General features: G+C 33.7%; 1 protein-coding gene across 5 annotated transcripts in view; it reads right to left on the minus strand.

Annotated features, from left to right (window-relative positions):
• Positions 1-11,717: 11,717 nt before the first annotated feature.
• The window catches only part of LOC114337513 (uncharacterized), a 772,834-nt gene continuing 759,128 nt past the window's right edge, over positions 11,718-25,423 (minus strand). For all 5 annotated transcript variants that reach the window (XM_050642993.1, XM_050642994.1, XM_050642995.1 and 2 more), the window contains one exon: positions 11,718-12,077. Coding sequence is in view for 1 of the 5 variants with exons in the window: in XM_050642995.1 (XP_050498952.1) it covers positions 12,032-12,077 (46 nt within the window). In the remaining 4 variants the exon portion in view is untranslated. The remainder of the gene's footprint in view (positions 12,078-25,423) is intronic.

Consider the following 25,423-nt stretch of genomic DNA (forward strand, 5'->3'; position numbering starts at 1 on the left):
CCTGAGATCGTGTTCAAAACTAAATTCTTCTACGCGGTCTTGGATCAATGTATCTCTTCTCTGGGAGACAGATTTGAGCAGCTTTAATACTATCACCAACTGTTTAGGTTTCTACATTCAAAGACCACAAGTGATGACAAAACCTTATTAAAATGCTGCTAGGACCTACACATTGCTCTTACTGATGGCCAGCATAGTGACATTGATGGTCACAATGTCGAAAAATAAGACAAAGGCAAAATCAAAGGCCCAGTTGACATATTGAGCTACTTAGCAGACAACGGATTTGTAGGGAACTTTCCTAACCTGTGTGTAGCACTGCGAATCCTTCTTACTCTCCCAGTGTCTGTCGCGAGTGGAGAAAGGAGTTTCTCTAAGTTGAAAATAATAAAAAATTATCTGAGGTCTTCATTGTCGCAAGACAGATTGGTGGGACTAGCTTTGATGTCAATTGAGTTTGCAGTGCTCGAGGATATTGATGTTAATGCAATTGTAAATGAGTTTGCCCAGAGAAAATCCAGGAAAGTTAACTGCGTTCAAAGCCTATAACAAAATGACACAATGTCATGTCTCATTGCCTTACAAGGCCTAACACTTTATGTCCAAAGCTCAACATTGTTATTTTTAAGTTTAATTCATTTTCAAGTTCAATTGATATTAATTTAATAGTTATTTATGATATAAGTGTTAAAAGTACACGTTTAAGGCACGCGTGTGAAAGTTTGCAGAATGAGCGAAGCGAGTGGGGGGGGGCGCCACAATAGTAATTCGCACGGGTGAAATATTACCCACGGGCCGGCTCTGGTTAGGCTCCAGCACCAAATTGTTCTATATGGTCTACATAATGTTCAAAAAAAAGTCACACCATTTTGAGCGTCTTGTTTGGGGGAAGAGGGGGGAGAAATCGGTAAATTCGTAGTTTTTTAAGTTTTTCGTCAATATTTCTAAAACTATGCGGTTTAGCATGAACAACCTTTTATACAAAAAATGTTCTACATTAAATTTGAAACAAAAAAGGTCCTCTGCATAATCCGTCTAAAATGAACGGCTCCAAAGTTATGGAGGTAGTATAGTATAATTGGTCCAAAAAAGGCCTAACCCAGACATTAAAAGTAAAAGTTTTCCTCCAACACCAAATTGTTCTATATGGTCCAGATATTATTCAGTAAAAAGTTACACCATTTTGAGCGTCCCCTTTGGGGGGTAAATAGAGGAGAAATCGGTAAATTAGTAGTTTTTTTTATGTTTTTCGTCAATATTTCTAAAAATATGCTTTAATGTTCTATACAAAAATGTTCTACATTAAATTTAAAACAAAAAAGGTCCTATACATAATTGTTATAAAATCAACGATTCCACAGTTACGGAGGGTGAAAAGTGGAGGTTTTCGATACTTTTTATATTTTTTGAGCAATTTATAATATTTTTACTGATTGAAATAAATTTTCTTTAACAGGATTTGCTATTTCAGTGGCCAATGGTATGTTAGTGATAATCCCTTGAAGAATTAAACGTCAACCTCACCACCCAAAATCATCTTCAATTGCCCAAAAAATATAAAAAGTATCGAAAACCTCCACACTTCACCCTCCGTAACTCTGGAACCGTTGATTTTATAACAATTAAGGATAGGACCATTTTTGTTTTAAATTTTATGTAGAACGTTTTTGTATATAACATTGTTTACGCTTAAACACAATTTTAGAAATATTGACGAAAAACGTAAAGAAGTAACTAATTTACCGATTTCTCCCCCATCTCCCCCCAAACCGGACGCTCAAAATGGTGTAACTTTTTACTGAACAATATGTGGATCACATAGAACAATTTGGTGTTGGATGAAAACTTTTACTTTAAATGTCTAGGTTAGGCCTTTTTTGGACCAATTATACTATACTACCTCCGTAACTTTGGAATCGTTCATTTTAGAAGGATTATGTATAGGATATTTTTTATTTCAACTTTATTGTAGAACATTTTTGTATAAAATGTTGTTCATGCTAAACCTCATAGTTTTAGAAATATTGACGAAAAACGTAAAATACTACGAATTTACCGACTTCTCCTCTCCCCCCTCTCCCCCCCCAAACCCGACGCTCAAAAAGTGTACCTTTTTTCTGAACATTATATGGACGATATAGAACAATTTGGTGTTCGAGGATAACTTTCACTTTGGATGTCGGGGTTATGTCATTTTTTGAATCAATTCTATTATACTATTAATGATCATACAAAAAGTTAAAGTATATTTTAATAAATAAATTATTTTTATTAAATAATAATTTATTGAACATAATTTATTCATTAAAATATACCTTAACTTTTTCTATGATTAATAATAATAGTATCATTACAAAAAATGGATTTTTGAGAAAATATTATTTTTTCAAAAATTATTTAAAAAATTAGACTGTTTATTAATTATTAAATGTCTAGGCAAATTGCATATTTGTAATTTACACCAAAGTACATACAAATTAAAAGAAGAAATATCAAAATTCATTGAGTAGATCCCAAGATATAGAAAATGGTAGTAGTTTTAAGTTGCTTTTTTAGTTTTTGAACTCGTGCATTTTTGGCTCCCGCCTGGTAGCTGACAACTGTTTTAATTGTTGACCTATAGGATGAAAACGTACATGTTTCCTGCCTAGAGTTCGCGTTCGTTTTTTAATTATTAACAATTTAGTGCAATCAACGCAGAAGCTCCCCCTTCACTTACTATGACTAATCATCATTTGAACTACATTTTTAAATATTCGAGTAAAATATCATCTTTCCGAATACCTATGTAAGAAGATGTTTTCTACGGACAAAATTTTTAAAGTTATTGTAAATGTTTATAAACTAGTATTTTTTACTATATTAGATAATTTTTTATCCTTTCTTAATACATTTTGATAGGATCACTTTTCTACTTTCATTTGGCATACGCAGAATTGTCCTATCTTCATTGTTTTCTGTCATTTGTTATTGCAAAACAAAAGTCTCTGGGATAAACAAATAGAATACCTAACTTTTAAACTAATTAATGGATCGGTCTCAAATTTTGGGAGTTTGTTATGTACCCCAATACCCAACTTTGAGTAAAGCGAAACACTACAGTTCTAAGTTAGTTTTAGGAAAACTTATTAATAAATAACGATTTTCAGTTATTTTGCAGTTTACGAAGCTACAAATTAACTTTTTGACTTTCAAAAATCGTCATTTTGAAGGTTTTCAATGTTCTAAAAAAATAAATTTTGTAATTTTATGTCAACTATTTAGCTTTTTAATTGAGTGCAAAAAATGGAAAAAATCGCATTGATTGCACCAAATTGTTAATAATTAAAAAACACGAACTCTAGGCAGGAAACATGATGGTTTTCATCTTATAGGTCAAGTCCACAATAACTAAAAGTAGTCAGCTACCTTGATATTAATTTCATTGTCCCGAACATGGTCTATTTCTTGCTTATTTCCCTGGTTGGAGTATTATATCAGTGCGACGACACGAATATTATCTCCTTGTAATAATTCAGTTTGAAAATCCCAACTCTAACTCGATTTCCTACTGGTAATCTTTAGTTTCTGCAATATGTGCAATATTGATGTGATCAGTCAATTCACCGTCTTTGCGGAGCTTCTGGCGGCCCAATAATCACTAAATTTATGACTTCGGTTTTTTTGGATGAATAGTGTTAGGTTTAAGATAACAGAATGATATGTTTGTTTTATTTTTGATATGAATGCAATTTCTTTTATTTAGAAACAAACGCCCACTTAATTTTTAAATACAAATATTTTTTTGTACAGTATTTTTGCCGCCCCAGGGGCGTCATTTGATAGGGTTAGGGGAGGCAGTTGCCCCCTCCCCTGAAACTGAAAATGACTGAAATTTACAAAAAATACTTTCAGTTTTCATCATTACATCATATTATAATATAATGTATTGTATATTATATAATGCTTGCCCCCCCAATCAAAATTTCAAGCCCCTGTGCCGCCCTCTCACAATTTGCCGCCCTAGGCAGCTGCATATATTGCCTAATGGATAAAGCAGCCCTGCCAATCAAACTGAGTTATTTTCTCAAAGTTCGCATCACCCTGTGGAATATTCTAGCATTTATAAAATATGTACTGAAATTAAAATCCAACTATAGCCTCATGTTTTATCAACATTTTGTTTTTGTATTCATTCGCTTACATTAGACTATTAGACCATAAAAAATTAGATACTTTAATAACTCGCCATGTTTTTACGGGTCACCCGTAAAAACATGACAAACTCGTTTCACGGGTTTACCCATATGTACGTCAATGGTGAATATTAAATTCTTACTTGTATGTAAAAAATATATAATAACTACGTCTTAAATCCGACCAAATTTCATTTGCTTATCTCAACCGGTTTTAAAGCAATAAATAAATCGTCAGATTGTAAGAAAAATTTCAACACCCTCTATTTCAGAAACGAAGCATATGCGAACATAGGTTTATAAAGCAAAAAAAAAAAATAGTTTTCATGTAGAATTACGCCTTGAAGTTTGCCCCATTCTTATTTAAAATCACCTTGTATTGATGAAAAACATGGCTAATTGTTAAAGTATTTAACTTTTTTATGGTCCAACATAAGCGTATGAATCAAAAAACAGAATGTTGAGAAAACATGAAGCTATAGTTGGTTTTCAATTTGAGTATTTTATAAATGCTAGAATATTCTACAGGGTGATGCGAAGTTAAAAAAAAAAACACAGTTTCATTGGTACACTCGGTATACAATGAAAATTTACCTGTTTAGGCCAATCAAGTTAGGTTTTTACTAGACATAACGGAAAAGACAAGGTTTGACAGTTGAAATGTGTAGTATGAGATATTACAAAAAGACTACCATCTTTGGATTCATCAATTTTTTAGTGGAACATATTTTAAATAAACAATCAAAACGTCAAACTTAGTTTTTACTCATAACTTAAAAACTTGTTTATTTAAAAATTTGACGTCCACAGGTAACTTTCTCAGAAAGAAAAGATACATCGAATGAGATACGCTAAATAAAAATCGGTTAATAAACAAAAAAGTTATTGCAAAACGGATGACAAAATCACTGTTTTTGAATATTGTTAATAACAATTTTATTGTTTATTAAAATAAGTTTAAATATACCTAAACTTGAGGGCATTATGGTGTTTGAATGGTGTGCAAAAAATGGTCCAGATCTGTTAAATAGTTTTTGCAAAATTTAATTTGTTTATAAAATTTTTTGAAAAACTAGCTAAGTTCTGAGGCTGGTCCAGTTAATATGGCTAAATGTATCTCAATAATCCGGGGCTCATTTCCTTCGTTAAGATGTATACTAACAGCTTATGAAAAAAAAAAAGTAAAAAAAATTACATATACGTACACAAAATTATTTGTTAATAAATAGCAGTTTTTAAGCTTATAAACAATTAAAATAATTTCGTAGAAATTAAATCAAATTAAATGGCAATAAAAAATATGGAAAGCTAATTAAAATACACAACTTTCAAAAAAAAATTTTAGGTCCTACGACCCTTGGGGTCTGAGATAGCCCCTTTTTTTGAAAAAATCACTGTTACGTTAATTAACAACACTAAGAGCTGAAATTAACCAATCTTTTATAAGAAAAGTCAAAGTTTTTAACAAAGTTTTTAGTAAAAAAAAATGTTAAAAATTGTTTAAATAGGAGTGTTATAAACACAGAGTATTTTGCGTTCCGACTAAAGTAAAAAATAGCGGGCGTAGTCGACTGACTGAATAGTGGGCGCGGTTGGTGACCGGCATGCGGCATTAACTATTAAAATTACGTTATCCCGACCACAAAAATCAACTTTAAGGTGAGTAACAAATTTTCGTCATTCCTTATGTTTTCGAGGTCTCTGAATCCGAATATGGAGTTAATTTTTTTCTAGAATTAATGAAACATGTTCAAAAATCAAATTTTATGCAAAAATGCGAAAAATAAATTTTGATGATTTTTCAATTTTAACGCACTGTATTTTTGGTCGCTGTAAATATTTCCTTTTGAAAATTTTACTGTGTTATCTTTGAAGCATTTAAATAACAACGAGATTTGTCCAAAATGACTCAACACGTTAAAAGAGAAGTTGTTAATTTTTAAACATTTTGTCGTCAGATTTCGTTAGTTTCATGTTTACTTAAAAAAGTTGAGTGACAAACTTTTTAGTTTATAATTTTAATTAACACAGAAATAAAATATAATTCATGAAGAAGTTTTCCAAAACAATTGAATTTAAAATATGCAATAGGAAAAATGTTATGTGACTTTATAGACGACCGGCACACCCCAAAAAAAAGCTTATTTCTCGAGATACTGATACTAATTTTGGTCATACTTTATATTTTTTATGGTGCTGAAAACTAAAATTAGGGTTGTTTTGAATTTTACGTGGGGAAACATTATCAAAATCGCAACTTTAACCTAAAAATAAAAAAATCACGTTTTTTTGAGTTTAATTTGCTACAACTCTGTTCCATTGTAATATTTTTTTTCTGATATTTTTATAGTATATATTTCTCACCTTTCTGAAGACAATGGGACCTGCTTCAATATTTCTGTCTTGCCATAAAGAAAGTTATAAATTGTTTGAAGTAAAAGGTGCAGATTCTTGAATTGCAAAGTTTAATCGCAAAAGTTGAGTAACAAAATTTGAAATTTAGCTGTTTAATTAATTTTAAGAAGTTAAAATCTAGAGTACAGAGAACAAAATGTTTTATAGAAAAAAAGTGGTGTAACTTTTAATTTTAAGAAAAACGTGATTTCATTTTTTTTTATTTTTAGGGTAAAATTGCGATTTTGACAATGTTTCCCCATCTAAAATTCAAAATAAAACTCATTTTCGTTTTCAGCACCATCAAAAGTATAAAGTAAGACCAAAATTAGCCTTTCACCACACCGTGGTTGATATCTCGAGAAATTAGCGTTTTTTTTGGGGGGGAGTACCACTCGTCTATAAGGTCGCGTAACTTTTTTTCTGTTGCATATTTTGACTTTGTGGCCTTTTTATTGTTATTTTTTAAATTTATTTATTTAAAATATAATTTTACTAAATAAATGTGCAACATAATAATATTCATAAAATTCAAGTTTCTACCAAAATATATAAATATAATATTAAGCTTCAAATCCGGTATACTGTCAATGTTAAAAATGGGCTGCAACGGTCTAGCGCTAGCGAATGCTAGTCCGCGAATTTATTCTCATTCGGCTGCGCCCATCATTTTTTTTACTTTAATCGGAACGCAAAATACTCTTTCTTTATAACAATACTGTTTAAACAATTTTTAACATTTTTTCTTACAAAAAACTTTGTTAAAAACTTTGACTTTTCTTATAAAGGATTGGTTAATTTCAGATCTTAGTGTTGTTAATTAACGTAACAGTGATTTTTTCAAAAAAAGGGGCTATCTCAGACCCCAAGGGTCGTAGGACCTAAAAATTTTTTTAGAAGTTGTGTATTTTAACCATCTTTCAGTATTTTTTATTACCATTTAATTTGATCTAATTTCTACGAAATTATTGTAATTGTTTATAAGCTTAAAAACTGCTATTTATTAACAAATAATTTTGTGTACGTACATGTAATTTTTTTTACTTTTTTTTGCATAGGGTATTAGTATACATCTTAACGAAGGAAATGAGTCCCTGATTATTGAGATACATTCAGCCATATTAACTGGACCAGCCTCAGAACTTAGCTCGTTTTTCAAAAAATTTTATAAACAAATTAAATTTTGCAAAAACTATTTAACAGATCTGGACCATTTTTTGCACACCATTCAAACACCATAATGCCCTCAAGTTTAGGTATATTTAAACATATTTTAATAAACAATAAAATTGTTATTAACAATATTCAAAAACAGTGATTTTGTCGTCCGTTTTGCAATAACTTTTTTGTTTATTAACCGATTTTAACTTGGTGTATCTCATTCGATGTATCTTTTTTTTCTGAAAAAGTTACCTGTGGACGTGAAATTTCTAAATAAACAAGTTTTTAAGTTATGAGCAAAAAACTAAGTTTGACGTTTTGATTGTTTATTTAAAAAATGTTCCACTAAAAAATTGATGAATCCCAAGATGGTAGCCTTTTTGTAATATCTCATACTACACATTTCAACTGTCAAACCTCGTCTTTTCAATTATGTCCAAAAACGGCTTATTTTTTACTAACTTGATTGGTCTAGTTTAGCAACAATACTATTACAGCGATATTGTTAAAGAATAAGGCTATAACATATTAAAAAATCATTTAAATCGGAAAACAGGTTTAGGAAATTCGAGACATCAAAAATGACCTATTTTTAAGGTGTCCGCTTAATTTTGCACCCCAGTGTATAATTGTTCCACTTTAACTCTTATGTTCTAGTAGTGCCTGTTTGACTTATCGATTGGTTTTCCCAATTTTTGTGTTCCTGGTTTCTTGTTCTTCTGGCTCTCTTTTTGGCTCTATTCATTTCCCTTATTATTTCTCTTGGTTCCTGGTTGGTAATTGTAAATTTTTCCATGTATATTATATACTCCTCTTCAGTAGTTCTGCTTCTTGAAAGTTCTTTTATGACGTTTTCGAACTCGAATACGACTTTTTCTTCTAATTCTTGTGGTGTGGGTTGTCTATGGGGGTCATATTTTTGGAATGTTTCCAATTGCTATGCTTACCAATCTATTGCAATTTGTCTATCATTCAAGTTAATGGATCTGGTGTTTAAATCTTCTATTATTATGGGCAGTTTTTCTATATTTAAGAATGTATCCAGGTCGTCCTGGATACATTCCAAGTTTACCCAGATATTGGTTCCACAAGAGGTTTTCAGATTCACTTCGGATTCTTGAGATTGCTATGGTTAGAAAACATTTTCTTGGATTTGAGGATTGAATGCTATTTCTATCAGTATCAATGCAACCAAAGTTCAGTATTACCCTGTACCCGTCTACATTTTTCTGTATAGACCAGCATCCTGATTTTAAGTTCTGCTCTCTCAGCACTTCCTTTTTGTTGTCCGTATCACGTATAAGATATTTCCTTTAAACATTCAAAAGTATTAGTGAAACACGTCGTTGAAGCTACTCAGAAAAATGACACACCAATTATTTTTTATTTAAACACCTAATCTACAAAACTATGTAGCATTTTTTCTTTAAAATAATTTTCCGAAAATTGTTTGTAATCTAGATGGCACCTGGTCCATCCTAGCTTTTTTTGATATGAAATGCTCATTTCATTGATGTAGCTACACAGCACAGCACTGGCTTTGATTTTCGCTAACTGCTCACGTCCTTGTTGTGACTACAATGCACAACACCAACTAAGCCTTGCACAGCTTTCCACATTACACAAGTTCGAACGCTTTAGTTCCCTTGATCCTTCTCATCTGGGGTTGCTTGACAACCTGAAGCTTGAAGTTCTTTATGGTTGGGATGCTTATCAAGCCTCTCTTCACATCTCCTGGCGATTTCTTTAATTTCATTTGGAATAGATTCGACTTTAAGGTCTCTACGTACATCGTCATTCCGAACATACCAAGGAGCACCTACAATATTCCTTAGTATTCGGTTCTGGAAATTTAGAGACTGCGTTTCTAAATTTCTATAATTGCTTTTTTTTAGTACAGCCTCATAATTGTAGGCCTTAGGTCCACACCGGTTTCAATATCTGTTTGTAAATCAGTACTCTGTTCTGGATGAAAAGTTGAGAGTACGTAACTATTAGCCAATACATATTTTTGTACTTTATCTTCAACTGTTTCAGGAAACCCTTCGTCTTCCTGATTATCGCTTTCCTTCTACTTTTCCTTGCAAGATTAGATGCAGTAGTCCATATATTTCACTGTTCCTCATGATATGTGACCGAGATATTCGATTTTGGCTGTTTTTATTGGGATTAACAGCTCTTTTTTTTGGATCTCAGCAAAACACCCTGATTAGTAATGTGGTCGGTATAAGATATCTTCAGGATTCGATGATAAAGCCACATTTCAAAAGCCTCAATTTTCTTGCAGGTGACGTCTGTAAGCGTCCACGACTCTACTCCGTACAACAGTATAGGAAAGATATAACATCGTAGTACCTGATTTTTATGGGTATCGACAAATCATGACATCTGAATAACTTTTTGAAATGTACATCTTGCTTTCTCTATCCTACATTTGATTTCTATGGAATGGTCTCAATTTTCATTGACGTTCGTAGTAAGGTAGGTGTATGTTTTCACTCTTTCTATTTGTTGACCGTTCACACTGATTCGTCCAAATTGCTGTTCCTTCTTAGAGATCATCATACATTTTGATTTCTTATTGTTTAGTGAAAGTCCGTATCTCTGACTGAGTTCTGCGATTCTGTTCATTAACTCCTGGAAGGCTTCAGAACTGTCAACGAATACCACCGTGTCGTCTGGGTATCTTACGCATTCTCCGTTAATTCTAATTCCGGCTTCAACATCATCCACTGCTTCTTGAAATATTTCCTCAGAATAGATGTTAAACATCAGTGGTGATAGCGATACTATACATCCCTGACGTTTGATCTATCGTTTGAACAAATCCATTGAACCCAATTTCCTCATTAATTTCTGAATGGAAGTTTACTCAGTCCGTAAATTTATTGATCAACGTGGGTTTAACTTCATTGGTAACAATTTGCTCACTAATGGTGGTTATATAAGCGTGGAATTGGGGAGTGGTTATATGTATAAGCTATACATTCTCTATTTTTATAAAATTTGTTGCTACAGCTCTGGATATGAAAAATCTAGGAGATCCGAGATTCTGTTTATATCACTTGGCCAGTAAGTGGGTTTGCCAGAGTGCATTTATATTTGTGTCCAGTCACAACATGATGAAATTCTTTACCTGTAGGTGTTGAGAGCCGGGAGCCCTAACAAGTATTTTTTGCATTAATATCTTTGCCAATAGTTCTGGACCTCGGAGGTAAACTACACTATGTCGACATGGTGTTGTTTTGAATCAGTTTTTTTAATCCACTTATTCTATTAGTTGGATTATACAAATTGGTTATATATTATTATTAAAATATTCTCATATTGCCTTTCAACCGATTATGGGATATATCAGATTTTTATTAACATCCTAAGTGCTCCAAATTTTGTTGCAAACACACGCTAAACAAATTTGCTCGAAATGACATAGTGTAGTTTACCTCCGAGGTCCAGAGTTGTGTTCGTGGGTACCTGTCGGCGACCAGTCGTTGTCAATTATTCCTAACCTCACCTAGAATACCTTTAATAGATAAATATATAAGGTATATTTACTTTTAAACTCTTAATTAATATTAATAACTAATTATTAAAATATACAAGGTAAATATACCTTGTATATTTATCTATTAACGGTATTATTTATATAAAGTGATGTTAGGAATTGTCAACGACTGGTCGCCGACAGGTACCCGCGAACGCAACTAATGACGTCAGCGCCAACTTCTTCATCCAAGGGTGCATAATCTTCTCTTTTGAGGTTATGTTTAGGAGGGACATATGCAGCTGCAATGTTAAGCCAGTTAAGCATCTATTCTTAGTATTAATAGTGATACAAGCACATTGTAGGTATTTCTTCAGTTTCAATTTTTTCACGTCCCCAACGGCGAATACAATTTTTAACAGCGACAGCAGCTCCACCTCTGGCTGAATTTTGTTGATGTATATGGCATGATAGATTTTTTGATAATCTTGCAGTGTAATAAATTATTGTCTAATTATTAATAAAAGTTTATTGTATAAAAATCACAAAACCAAAAGCAGTTTAAAATCACAATTATTTGAGAATATATTTAAAAATAAATACAAGAGAAAACAATAATAATTAACATGTCTAAACAATAATGTAAAGCATTAAAAAAGCATTAATGTACAAAGAGTTATCTGGCAAAAGTAATGATTAAACTTCGTTGGGATTCGTCTTCTTGGACCAAACGACTACTTAGGAACTTGAGCTCTTATCCGGCAGGAATTTTGCACATGCTTGCAGACGGTACTGCAGTCATTACTGACGCCTCTTATCAGTGTCGAGTACTTCCTTCCGAGCGATAACATTTCTTGATATTACTAAAAATATAATTTCAATATATTATTCCATTGACAATATTACCCAATATTTTTTTTAACATCTAATATAATGTGGTCCAACCTTTTAGACGTTGCGGGCCGTATTAAATTTGAAATTATTATGAAGGGCCAGAGAACTCGACTCGTTCAAAAAAAGTTTATTTAAAAAAATAATATACAAACGAAATATTATTTACAAGTATTTTATTTGATTTACAATTTACATGTTATGTTTAAAATTTAACATAAAATAAAAAATCAATGGAATATTTGAGGCAAGGGTTTATCCTCTACTAACTGTTGCACATCTATACCTATGCTAGTCGTAGTGAGTCCAATACACGCTTCCAGAGAATCGTTTTCCATGCGATTACGTGGTTTAGATTTAATATGCTTCAAAGCAGAAAATGTACTTTCATATATATACGTACTACCAAACATTGAATATAGTTTCAACGCAAAGTTACGAAGTTTAGGAAAACGATCCTTGGAGACTAACTTCCAAAAGGTACTAATGTCTTCATTTTTCTTTGCTTGAAAAAACGAATCGGACTGTAGTTCGCACAGCTCTAATTGGTATTCTGCTGATTGGTTCTGGATATACTCCCATTGGATTGTTAAAAAGCTCAAGATCGGGTTTTAGTGTATCAAATTCCGAAAACCTTTCATCGAATTCTCTTTTTATTTCTGTAAGAACTTTTGCAAACCTCGAGAAACCGACCATGGTTTCTTCTTGATTTATTTCGAAACACGCAGGAAAATGTGTGAGGTCGTTTATTTCATGCAGTTCTCGAAAAGATCAAGTTTTTTGCGAACTGTCTCTGACCAACCAACTGTGATACTGTCTTATTTTTCACCTGGAGTTGTAGGTTTAATGTGTTCAAGTGAGAGGTACTGTCTGTTAGAAATGCCAGTTCATGAAGAAATGTTTTGTTCTTAAGCTTTGATATAAATACGTCCGTGTTAATAACACTTTCCGTTTCAAAAAACAGTAAGATATCTTTTCTTAAAGAAAAAAAATTTTCTAGGGCCTTTACTTGCGACCTGCACTCAACCAGCGTATCTCTGAATGTAGGGGAACGTCCTTATATTCAGTATTTAATTCCTCCAAGAAAGAGATGAATTTTCGGTGCCGATGAGCTCTGTTTCCTCCTTTTAAGCTGTTTACTATCTGCACTACAGTTTTCATAGTATCGTTGATTTTAATTATCTTTCCACAGAGAGCCTCTTGACAGATAATGCAATGAAACATAACACGGTTAACACCATTTTCCCACAAAAGTCCAGAAAATCCCGTTATGCGTCCCGTCATTGCTTTTGCTCCGTCGGTGCAAACGCAAGAGTACTTTTGAAAACCGCCTATATTTTTCACAGCGTCACTAACTGCTTCAAATATATTTATACCTTTGGTCCAGTCTTCCATGTGGTGCAGTTTTAGAAGTTCCTCAGTTACACAAAAATCTTCACTGATGCATCTAACAAAAATTAATAGCTGATTTTTGTCAGTAATATCAACAGATTCGTCCAGGGCTAAGGAGTAGTACAAACATTCACGAATTGTGTCGACCATTTTTTTAAATACATGAGTATTCAGCTCATCAACTGTTCTAGATACAGTTTGATGGTAAACTGTAACACATTCAAAATTTTTGGCCATCTTTTTATCTCGCTGGGCAAAGGATCGCGCCATTTTAACGGCACACTGCTTGACCATTTCTCCATTTCTAAATGCTTTTTTGATGCTGCTAAGCTTGATGATTGAACAGCTGTCGGTTTTGTAAATAGAGATTTTTGTTTATTCAATTTAGCTTTAAGTTCTTTTACAAGAGTATTGCGAGCTTCACCTTGATACTTGTCGTATTTTGTTTTGTGCTGGGCTTCATAATGCCTAATAATATTGTATTCTTTTGATACCGCGAGTACTTGACAACAAATAATGCACTGAGGTTTGCCTTTTAATTCGATGAAGAAATATTGATTTTCCAATTTTACTTGGAACGTATGATTCTCTTCGAACATTTTGCGTTTATTGGCACTACTCATTCTGAATTTAACATTCAATTTATTCGCCACTGTTAATTCAACACGACACGTGCAGCTGACTGAAGCTAACTACCCGCTCGTCGGGAGTGACGAAAAGTTAGACAGGGTTGGAACAGGTAAAAGTTATCAAGGGCAATATTTTTGAAATGTGTTTGCGGGGGCCGCAATTTAACGAGCCTCGGGCCGCATGCGGCCCGCGTGCCTGAGGTTGGACCACACTGATCTAATATATATTTTTAACCGTAAAAGCACGTCCCGACCTGACCACCTTGGATCAGACCGCTGAAGCATGTGTAGGCTTGTCGCACGACAAAAAAACGGTCAGCCCAACAGTCAGGCTAGCTATTCCAATAGCCGGACCATTGGGTTTGGCTATAAATTTTAATAATCCGTTTACACATGAATTACGCATAAAACAGACGAGCAACTCTTTATAGCCCCAATGATTTTGTAATGGACGCCACAGTAGCGAGGATCGGCGAAAGTGGCTGGCGACAGTGGCTGGCCAATGTCGTCGATCCTCGCCACGTGGCGTCCATTACAAAATCATTGGCGCTACAAAATCGCCTGTCTAAACCACTTTGTGGATCCACAGAGTAGCGCTGCAGAGTGGTTCGTCTGCTTATGCACTTACGTGTTAATTAAAAGAATTTACTACCTGGTGCTGTATATTTTAACATGTTGCATTTTTGTACTCCCAATTATGACGTTAGAAGTTAAAATATACGGCTTATACACATTATGTTTAAAAAAATGTAAGGAAAATAATAATGTTACCTACTTATAGATACCATTTACCATATTGGTAATACGTTGTTTATTTCGTTCTTTCCTTATTCATTAACATACAAATGCATAAGTTTAATATACCTCGTCTAATTTACTTACCGTTGCACGTCATCCGCGCCATAGCCTGTGACATGATACCAACACGAAATATTTAGGCGGTGGGCGTGTTCTTTTTTAGAATCAAAATGATTCTAAAGGGGAACACACCTACCGCCTAGATATTTCGTGTTGGTATCGTGTCACAGGCTATGGCGCGGATGACGTGCAACGGTAAGTAAATTGGACGAGGTATAGTTATTTATGTATGTACCAAGTCAGTAAAGTGACTCTTTATCGAACGAGTCTGATATTACGAGAAGAGCGAGCGAGGTGAGTAACAGACGAGTTCAATAAAGACTCTTTACTGACGTGGTGCATACAAAATTTTATCGCCAACATAATTTGATATTAGTTTTAACACTTACTTGTAATTTACAATTCAAGAACTTTTTAAATTTTAGACGTAATAATAATTTCATGACAGTGATGACAGATATCTTTTTCAAGATGGCCGCTTTGGATTTTTAATCGATAGTTGTTAATATTGAATAATTACTAAATCGGTAAAGTAACATAACAGCTTTTCGAATATGTAAAAATATTTTTTTTAGGGATAATAATATTTATATAAATATCTATAATTACAAAATACTACAGAATTTCACTTCTTGACATAAATTTAATTGATAATATCGCAAATTTTGTAAATTTACACCTCCACTAGTTTCATCTGTGTTTATTTCACAACGTATTATGTTTTCCATCTTTTGCGATATTTTGCGGGTTATTAGCGCGCTCATCACTGTATAATATGAAGGTATGTAAATATGGCTTACATTCACCTGTGCAAATATGTAGGTATGGCTATATCAATACGACTCGATTATCAGAAAAAACCGGTGATCTGAAGACCAATGTCCCCCAATTAGTTCGGATAATCAACTCTCTACTGTAATTCCAAAAAAACTAAATTTTGTGTCACTAAAATATTACTATTGAAAACTCAGTTTCGTTTTAAAGCTATTCTTTGTGGCAATTTATTTTTGTAATTGCATACCACATAACGAGAAACAAATACATTTATAAAATTGGAACGACTTTATTTGATGTTTTAGCTATCCGATCGAAAGTTTTTTCCACATACAATTTTAAAAAATTAGCAAAACTTCAAAGAACGTGGTTCCAATTTTCCGATTGTAGTTAATTCTTATTTCACAGTAATTAAACATATCAGTTAGCATTTTAGTGTGAAATAATTTTTTTTGTCTACATACTAAAAATAAAATGTCTTATCCTGCAATGATTGGTTATATCTACTATACTTTTCTACGACAAAACTACATTAGGTAGGTATCACAATAGTATCTACTTTTACTGTCGAATGATTTAGTCAAAACACAACCTTTATGTACATTTTTAAACAAAAAACAGTAGTGATAGTGAGCATTAAATATAAAACAACTCAAAAGTTGAGAGAGTAGTCCATTATCAGTCTGTGTGCAAGTGCACTATGTCATAGGTAGTTAGTTAGCTCCAAAGTTATATCGCCGTTGACAGTCAATAACAATTTCAAAGAAAAAATATACATATGACTAAAAGAAGAGTTATTAATCGATTAATCATGATTCAAATGCTTATTGATTTTAATTTCTTAATTTTAATTACTCTATAAAAATGCCTTACGTGCGATTATCAGATAGAACAACAGCAACTTAAGGAATTTATAGGAATAAAATGCAAATATCGAGCATCTAGTTTTATTAAATCTTCCCCAAGTATACTTTCGCTAACTTAGCATCATCAGGGGCATTTCGTCAAATCAGGAAGATATCTCATCAAAATGCAACATTGGCAAGAGAGAAATTTTTAAAATTTGCAACTAATAAATAACATAAAACACACACTGGACGAAGGACAAACAGATCAAAAATTAATTAAAATTATGCCGGGTACTACATCTTAGTAAGTCGAAAAATGTAACATTGTTCTTACAATTAAAAATTTCTTACAATTAAAAATTTCTTTCTTGCCAATGTTGCATTTTGCTGGGATATCTTCCTGATTAGACGAAATGCCCCTGATGATGCTAAGTTAGCGAAATAATAATTTTAATAAAACAAGTTTTAATAAAACTAGATGCTCGATATCTGCCTTTTATTCCTATAGATTCCATATATTCGAGCATTCAATCTACTTCTATTTTACTTAAGGGGATGGGTACGAACTTTCGGCCTCAATGCTATTTAAAAGGGATTCATTTTTTTAGAATCCTGAGAAAACTAATAGGTATTTTTGAAAAATTTAAACGCAGACTGAAAGATTACGTTATTACCGAGGGCCGAAAGTCCCTGAAAACTTTTATAATGTTTATTTTAATAAGTTACAGGGGTGAAAAACTATAAGAAAATGTAGTATGATTTTTAATTTCAAATATTTTATTCAAAAGAAACTTTTTATTCATTCTAAGGGACTTTCGTTCCTCGGTAATAAAGTAATCTTTTATTTTGCGTTTAACTTTTTCAAAAATACTTATTAGTTTTCTTAGGATTCGAAAAAAATGATTACATTTAAAATATATTGAAAATTTTGGCATCCGTCAAAATTTTGCATTTTGTTCCTTTTCCCTTAAGGAATTGTTTCAAAGACATATGCAAAACTTGTTGAGTTAGGAACTTGAAATTATATTTCAAGGATAAGTCGTGGATGATTAACCATCAAAGAGCAAGATCACTTTTTTTATCTCAAATAGCCAGAAAAACATCCCACAGTGTCGCATTCAAAGCTCCTAAGACCTGTAGCTTCTAGAAGCTTTTTTTCGAAACTATCAGAAAACGACTTCATGGTCGATAGTAACTCACCAGAAGACAACTAAGCAACATATCATCATGATGGAGCTGAAGTCCTTAAAGCGACCCTCTCAAGCTTTCTGCATCATTCTAATCTGTTCCTTGCTTGGATTTTCCAGTTGGAAACACCGATTTTCTCAACATTCTGGTTAGTTTGTCTATCCATCTTAGCTTAGGTCTACCCCGTCTTCTCATTCCCACCGATTGCGCTGTTAGAATCTTCTATATCATGTTCGATTCTGGGGCCCGGGCTATATGTCCTCCTCACTGCAGATGGTTTTGCTTGATCATAGTGATAATATATCTTTTCCACCAGTAAAGTTATATCTACGCCTCTATGTTCCGTTGTCGCAGACGGCTCCGAATATCTTGCTCAGTCTCAAACTTTCTTTCAAAAATCGATAGTGAGGATTCACCTGTTTTGTTTAAGAGTCCATGCCTCTGATCCATATGTGAGAAAGGGGGCTAAGTAACATAACATCGCCTAAATTGGCGTCTTGCGCAAGTTACAGTACAATGACCGCTACCATCCAGTAAATTCTACCACGTGGAGTCAACACGAGTCTACCGCTTGAACATTCTGGACCTAATTGCGACGTATTGGACAGCAAGATCAGCAATTATAAAATTATAAAACACCATGTGAAAATCAATATTTTTCAGTCTGATTTTAAATTATTGAGTTGTCACTAAAATCTTTGTGTGTCGAAATAAAAGTTTTAATTGTGAAGTTTAGTTTTTTTAAAAAGTGTTTTTCCAAAGAACATTCATAATTGGCGCAGAGTCAGTGCGGAAGTGGAAGAGTCTTTACAGATCCTCGTCACTTTTAAGTGTTTGTCCACTGTTCCAAGAACCAGCCCCAGGGAAACCATTGCAGAGTTCACCCGAGGGAATTAGCAGTTAGAAATAGAAGTTAGGAGCCTTCAGGAGCAAAGGAATGCACATCGGCATCGTCTTTATCCTGTAAGCGATTTTTATTATTACTTAGAATTAAGAAGATTAATTTTTGAAAGAGATATTAATAAATCAGACTCCTCTGAGTCCTTAGATTGAATCAGAGCTAGATTAAGAAGATAAAAACAAAGATTTGAATAAATTAATAGAAAGATTAAAATAATTTAGAAATATCTCCTCTAAGTCCTTAGATTGACTTTAGAGCCAGATTTAGAAATTTATTTAAAGAAAAATTTGAATAGCTTAATAAATACTATATATTAATAAACACTAGAGATTAATAGATAAATAATAAGCAGTTTAAGATTGATATATTTGAAATTACTATACGTATTTGACTATTGACTATATATATTGAAATTTTTTTAAATATGGCAGTTCCACAATTTGATGTGAAAAATTTATGCATTCTTCCAAATTTCGACGGAAACCCAAATGAATTACATGAATTTATTAAAGTTTCTACAATACTTCTAAACCATTATTATGATAGACTAAATGCAGCTAATATCCAAAATAAATTTTTGCTTCATGGTATTATAAGTAAATTAACAGGTAGAGCCAAAGAAGTTATATCTGTATATGGATGCGAAACTTTTGACGAAATAAAAAATGCATTAATTCAAAATTTTGGAGACCAAAGAGACGAAAATTCGCTTACAAGAGACTTAGTAAATTTAAGACAAGGAGCAACAGAATCTATCATGCATTTTTACGAAAAAATAATGGGACTTTTAAGCTGTATCAACAATTACTTAGAATTACATACTGTAAATGCCGACATTAAAAGAAGCAAACAGGAATTTTTCCGTCAACAAGCTCTTACAACATTTTTAGCAGGCCTACGAGAACCAAGGGGCTCCGTTATCAGAGCAATGAGACCAGGAAGTTTAGCGACGGCGATACAATACGTACAGGAAGAAAATAATGTTAGATATCTTCAAAAAAATCAAATAAGTCAACCTTCAACATCAGGAAGAAGCGAAAATTATCAAGAACGCCGACCTCAGAGACAGCAAATGCCTTTACCTGTCCAAAAACCATTTTATCAACAGCAGAATTTTGCACCTCCACAATGGCAGCAACCAATCAGGCAATTCTACCCACAGAATCAGTTTCAACAACCCCATCGACAACAAAACTTCAACCAATTTAGACAAAATTCAAACCCTCCAGCATTCAGGACCCAGAACCAGTCAAATGTATGGGCACCCAAACCCGGACTGCCAAAGCAGCCTAGACCAACACCTATGAGTGGAATATCAGAAACCACAACCGGAGGCCGTCAAAAATTTACACCAAATTACCGAGCACAACCAAAATTCACCGTAGAAGAACTTTATAATATACAATGCCACGGAGATGAGCAAGAAGAGAATGCCGACTACAATGATTACTATGAACCCGAATACGACAATTTTCTACAAGATACATACGAAAATCAACCAACCGAATACGAAGAAAACGTAAATTTTCGAGAGGACCCACCAGAAGCAGCCGAAACGTAATTGAACTTCATTCATTTCCCGACAAGAAGGAGCTACCTTACATCGAAATTTCTGAGCCTTCTTTACGACTTTTAATCGATACAGGATCCACAAAGTCATTTCTTAATCCAGAAATAGCTTCTTCATATTTTCCAAATTATATAAAACACGAACCCTTCATCGTCACATCAATTTTTCAAAATTATTCCCAAAAATATTGTGCTGAAATTCCTTCATTTTCAGAATTTAATTCTGACAGCAAAATGAAATTTTATCTCTTCAAGTTTCACAAAACTTTCGATGGTCTTATTGGCCTCGATAATCTAAAACTTTTCGAAGCCCAATTAAACTTTCCTAAATCACTTCTAGTTACAAAAGATTCTACAATCCCTATCAAATATTATGAAACAAACAAAACACAATTTTATTCCATCCATTTGGAACCAAATTCAATTAGCCAAGTCAAAATTCCAGTCAAAGAAGAAAAAGGAACCATCATTATTCCAACTCAAAAAGTACAAGGCGTCGTAGTAAGAGAAGCCCTTACTAACGCCGAGAACCACCTCGCCTGGACCGAAATTGCCAACTTCACGTCAGAACCCATTCACCTTTCTCTTATGGAACCACTCGAAAGCCAGGAAATAGACATTCAAGATTTCCATATATATTCCATGGAAACAACCTCCGGACCAGACTACAGACAAGATATCGACGACTTAATTAAAACTGAACATCTTAACGAAGAAGAAGAGGATCAAGTTCGTCAACTATGCCGAAAATTCTCCGATATATTTCATCAACCAGACACTCCTCTCAGCTTTACTAACGAAGTTAAACACCACATCAAAACCAAGGATGAAGAGCCTGTATATACGAAATCATACCGGTATCCGTATGTGCACAAAGAAGAAGTAAAGAAACAAATCTCTTCAATGTTAGAGCAAGGGATCATTCGACCAAGCCAATCGCCATGGTCCTCGCCCATCTGGGTCGTGGCAAAGAAACCAGATTCATCCGGTAAAATAAAGTGGAGGATAGTGGTAGATTATAGAAAGGTCAACGAGAAGACAATTGACGACCGATACAGAATTCCTCACATTAGCGATATTTTGGACAAATTGGGAAGATGTCAATATTTTACGACCCTCGACTTAGCGAGCGGATTTCATCAAATCGAGATGGCTGAAGAAGACATTCCCAAAACAGCATTTAATGTGGAAAATGGACACTATGAATATTTAAGAATGCCATTTGGACTTAAGAACGCTCCGTCCACGTTCCAACGTATGATGGACAACGTATTGAAGGGACTTCAAGGAGAAATATGTCTCGTCTATATGGATGACGTAATAGTATACTCAACATCATTACAGGAACACATAGTAAATCTCACAAAAGTATTCCAACGATTAAGAGAAGCCCGACTAAAAATCCAAGTTGACAAATGCGAATTTTTAAAAAAGCAAGTTAATTTTCTGGGACACGTAGTCACACAACAAGGAATAAAACCGAATCCAGCGAAAATTGAAGCAATAGAAAAATATCCAATACCGAAAACAGCAAAAGAAATTAGAGGATTCCTTGGACTCTTGGGATATTACAGAAAGTTTATTCGAGACTTCGCAAAAATCACAAAACCTCTAACAAGATGCTTGAAAAAGGACGCAAAGATCGAACATACACCCGAATTCGTAGAATGCTTTGAAACATGCAGGAAATTATTAATGAATGAGCCTTTATTGCAATATCCAGATTTTTCCAAACCGTTTAACCTCACAACAGATGCCAGCAATTTTGCTATCGGAGCAGTACTTTCCCAAGGACCAGTTGGCAGTGATAAACCAATTGCCTTCGCTTCCAGGACACTAAATGAAACTGAGACCAAATACTCAACAATAGAAAAGGAAATGCTAGCAATGGTGTGGGCAACTAAGTATTTCCGACCCTACCTATTTGGAAGGAAATTTAAAATACTTTCAGACCACCGTCCCTTGCAATATCTATTTTCCCTAAAGGAACCCAATTCCAAACTAGTACGTTGGAGATTAAAATTAGAAGAATTTGACTACGAGGTAATTTACAAAAAAGGAAAAGCTAATACCAATGCCGACGCACTGTCTCGAATCGAAATTCACACAAAGGAAACTAAGGACATCGATTCACAAATTAAGGAAGTCTTTGACGACTTAGTAGACATGGAAGACGATGGATGGTCAACGACTAATAATCCAGATGCAGATCGAATAATCGACGAGATTGTAGAAGAAAAAGCAACAGAATTAATCCAAAAAAACATCCCAGAAGACACTGTTGAAAACGAAGATCAAAACATCCAAGAAGACACTGTTGAAAACGAAGATCAAAACATGGATGAAGACGGAAATGAAACAATACATACAGCAGTAGAAAACCCAATTCTTGGTATACCTATTTCGGAAAAACCACTTAACTTCTACAATAACCAAATTATAGTCAAAATCGTCAACTACAATCCACGACCTCCAGCAATTATACAAACCTTTCCGAATAAAAGACGTTACCATATCCAGCTATCGAAAGATCAGCTAAAAGCTGATACCATAAAAATTTTTAAGGAACACCTTAACCCGAAAAAGAAGTATGCAATTTTATTTGAAGCAGAAGAAGAAATTTTTGCAGAAATTTGCGAAATTATCAGAAAAACTTTTAAAAACAACGCATATGACTTAGTAAAATGTAATCTTTTATTGGAAGATGTTAACCTAGAAGAACAACAAAAGGAAATTATAAAAAACTATCATGAAGGTAAAACGAACCATAGAGGAATAGCTGAAACAGAAAGCCAAATAAGAAGAAAATATTACTGGCCTAATATGAAGAAAGACATAGAAGATATCATAAACTTCTGCGATATATGTCAAGAAAATAAATATGACAGACTTCCTCCCAAACCAAAATTTATGGTTACACCAACTCCCACTAAACCACTGGAAATAGTTCACATCGATTTATTCCAGGCTGATGGACAGAAGTTTCTAACCATAATAGACGCATTTTCGAAGTATGGACAAGCCTATCCAATAAATGGAGGAAACGCAATCAATGTACTCAACGCCCTACTAATTTTTATAACCCATCATGGACTCCCAACAATGATAGTAGCCGATAATGGTACGGAATTCAAAAATGGAGTGATACAAGAATTTGTAGACTCCCATAAAATCTCAATCCACTATACGACACCAGAGAATCCGCAATCCAACGGGATGATTGAGAGATTTCATTCTACATTAATCGAACATCTTCGAATCCTAAGGAACACCAAGGCAAAGCTCCCGATAAAAGAACAAATGCTATACGCTATAATTGGGTACAATAATTCCATACATTCCGCAACGAAGTTACGACCCATTGACATATTAAACGGCCATATCGACGCAAAAGATCCCTTTGACGTTGACATACAGAAAGTAATACTGAATAATTATATTCAGAATCATAGAGAGATAACAAAGGAATTATACAAGGAAGTAAACCAGCATATACAAGAGAATAAAAATAAAGTCATCGAAAATAGAAACAAATCGAGACAGGACCCTATTACGTATAAACCAAGCACAAAAATCTATACACGAAAAACAGTTACCAGAAATAAATTACTTCCGCGATATTCCGCAAAATATATAAAAAGAAATAACGAAGTGACTGTAAACACATCAAAAGCTACAGTTCACAAGAAAAATATAAAACATCAACCTAAGTCAAAAACTAATTCTGAACCTTCCCCACAGGATCACCCTGACGATGGGAGAAGAAGTGAAGATCAAGGACCTGAAAGACAACCCAGGAATAATTCCCCTCAACCTGGGACAAGCAAAGATTCATACTAGCACACACGATTTTGTACACTTTTTCAAACTACTACCAATAAAAGAAGAATTGGACAGAATTGAAACCCAGTACGATGCAGTGACCACAGCAATTCAAAATGGACTTAGCCATCCGTATTTTAGCAGTTTACAAAATTTTGACCAAGCTCTTAGATACCAATTGAAATCAGCTCAAGAAAAATTCTCAACAATTTACCCCTATAGCAGAACAAGAAGAGGGCTAATTAATGGACTAGGAAGCATTATCAAAGCAATTTCTGGAAATTTAGATCAAGATGACGCAGAAAAATACAACAATGCTATAGAAACCTTACAGACGAATCAGGAAAATCTTATAAATCATCTAAATCGTCACATTAGCCTGAACAAGAAGATTATAAAAGAGTTTAACGAAACTATCACATTACTAACACACAACCAAGAAATAATAGCAGACGAAGTAAATAATATCAGCACGAACCTCAATACATTTATTTTTGACTTCAATCATTATTTGCAAGCAAGGAATGTTCTGGACCAATTAAATTTGACCCTTCAAATTATACTTCAGTTACTTAATGACCTAGAAGAAGCCATTACATTTTCTCGTGTAAACACTCTCCATAACAGTGTGATCAAGAAAGACGAAATAAAATGGATAATCAATAAAATGCTAGAGCACCATAAGGCAGACCAGCTTGTGTACATCGAAGACGAAGACATCCTAAAGTACTACGACATCATCAAAGTAGACGCCTATTATTCAAACAATACTATTATATTTATCCTTCATTTTCCTGTCCTACATCCTAATTCCTTTACTTATTATCATTTATTTCCTATACCTACCGCAAATTCTACTACAATCATTCCTCCCGAGCCATATCTCCTCATAAGCGAAAAATCCTTTCAATATTTGGAAGAACCATGTGCCCGAATCGACACAAGATATCTTTGCCAAGAAGGAACAATGCTGGAAGCAACAAAAACTGACGACTGTATCAAACAAATCCTGCAGTTGAGCACCCAAGAAGCTTCTTGCCAATACACCCCCGTCCAAACTCGAGATGTCATCATACAAAGACTATCAGATGCCCACTATATAGGAATATTCCCCGAACCAACCAAAATTACAACTCGATGTTCTACGACAAAAATTTTAGGCCTAAAAGGAACTTATCTCATCAATCTTCCACCCAGATGTGAATTCAAGACCCCAATCCAGAGTTACATAAATTCAAGAACAACCATCCCAGAGGAACCACTAATGCTTCCCAAAATTAGGACCATAGATATTCAACCAGCGATTAAATTCAAACCATTAAGAATAGATCACATCC

The sequence above is a fragment of the Diabrotica virgifera genome, chromosome 2, assembly GCF_917563875.1.
Source record: "Diabrotica virgifera virgifera chromosome 2, PGI_DIABVI_V3a".
Lineage (NCBI taxonomy): Eukaryota > Metazoa > Arthropoda > Insecta > Coleoptera > Chrysomelidae > Diabrotica > Diabrotica virgifera.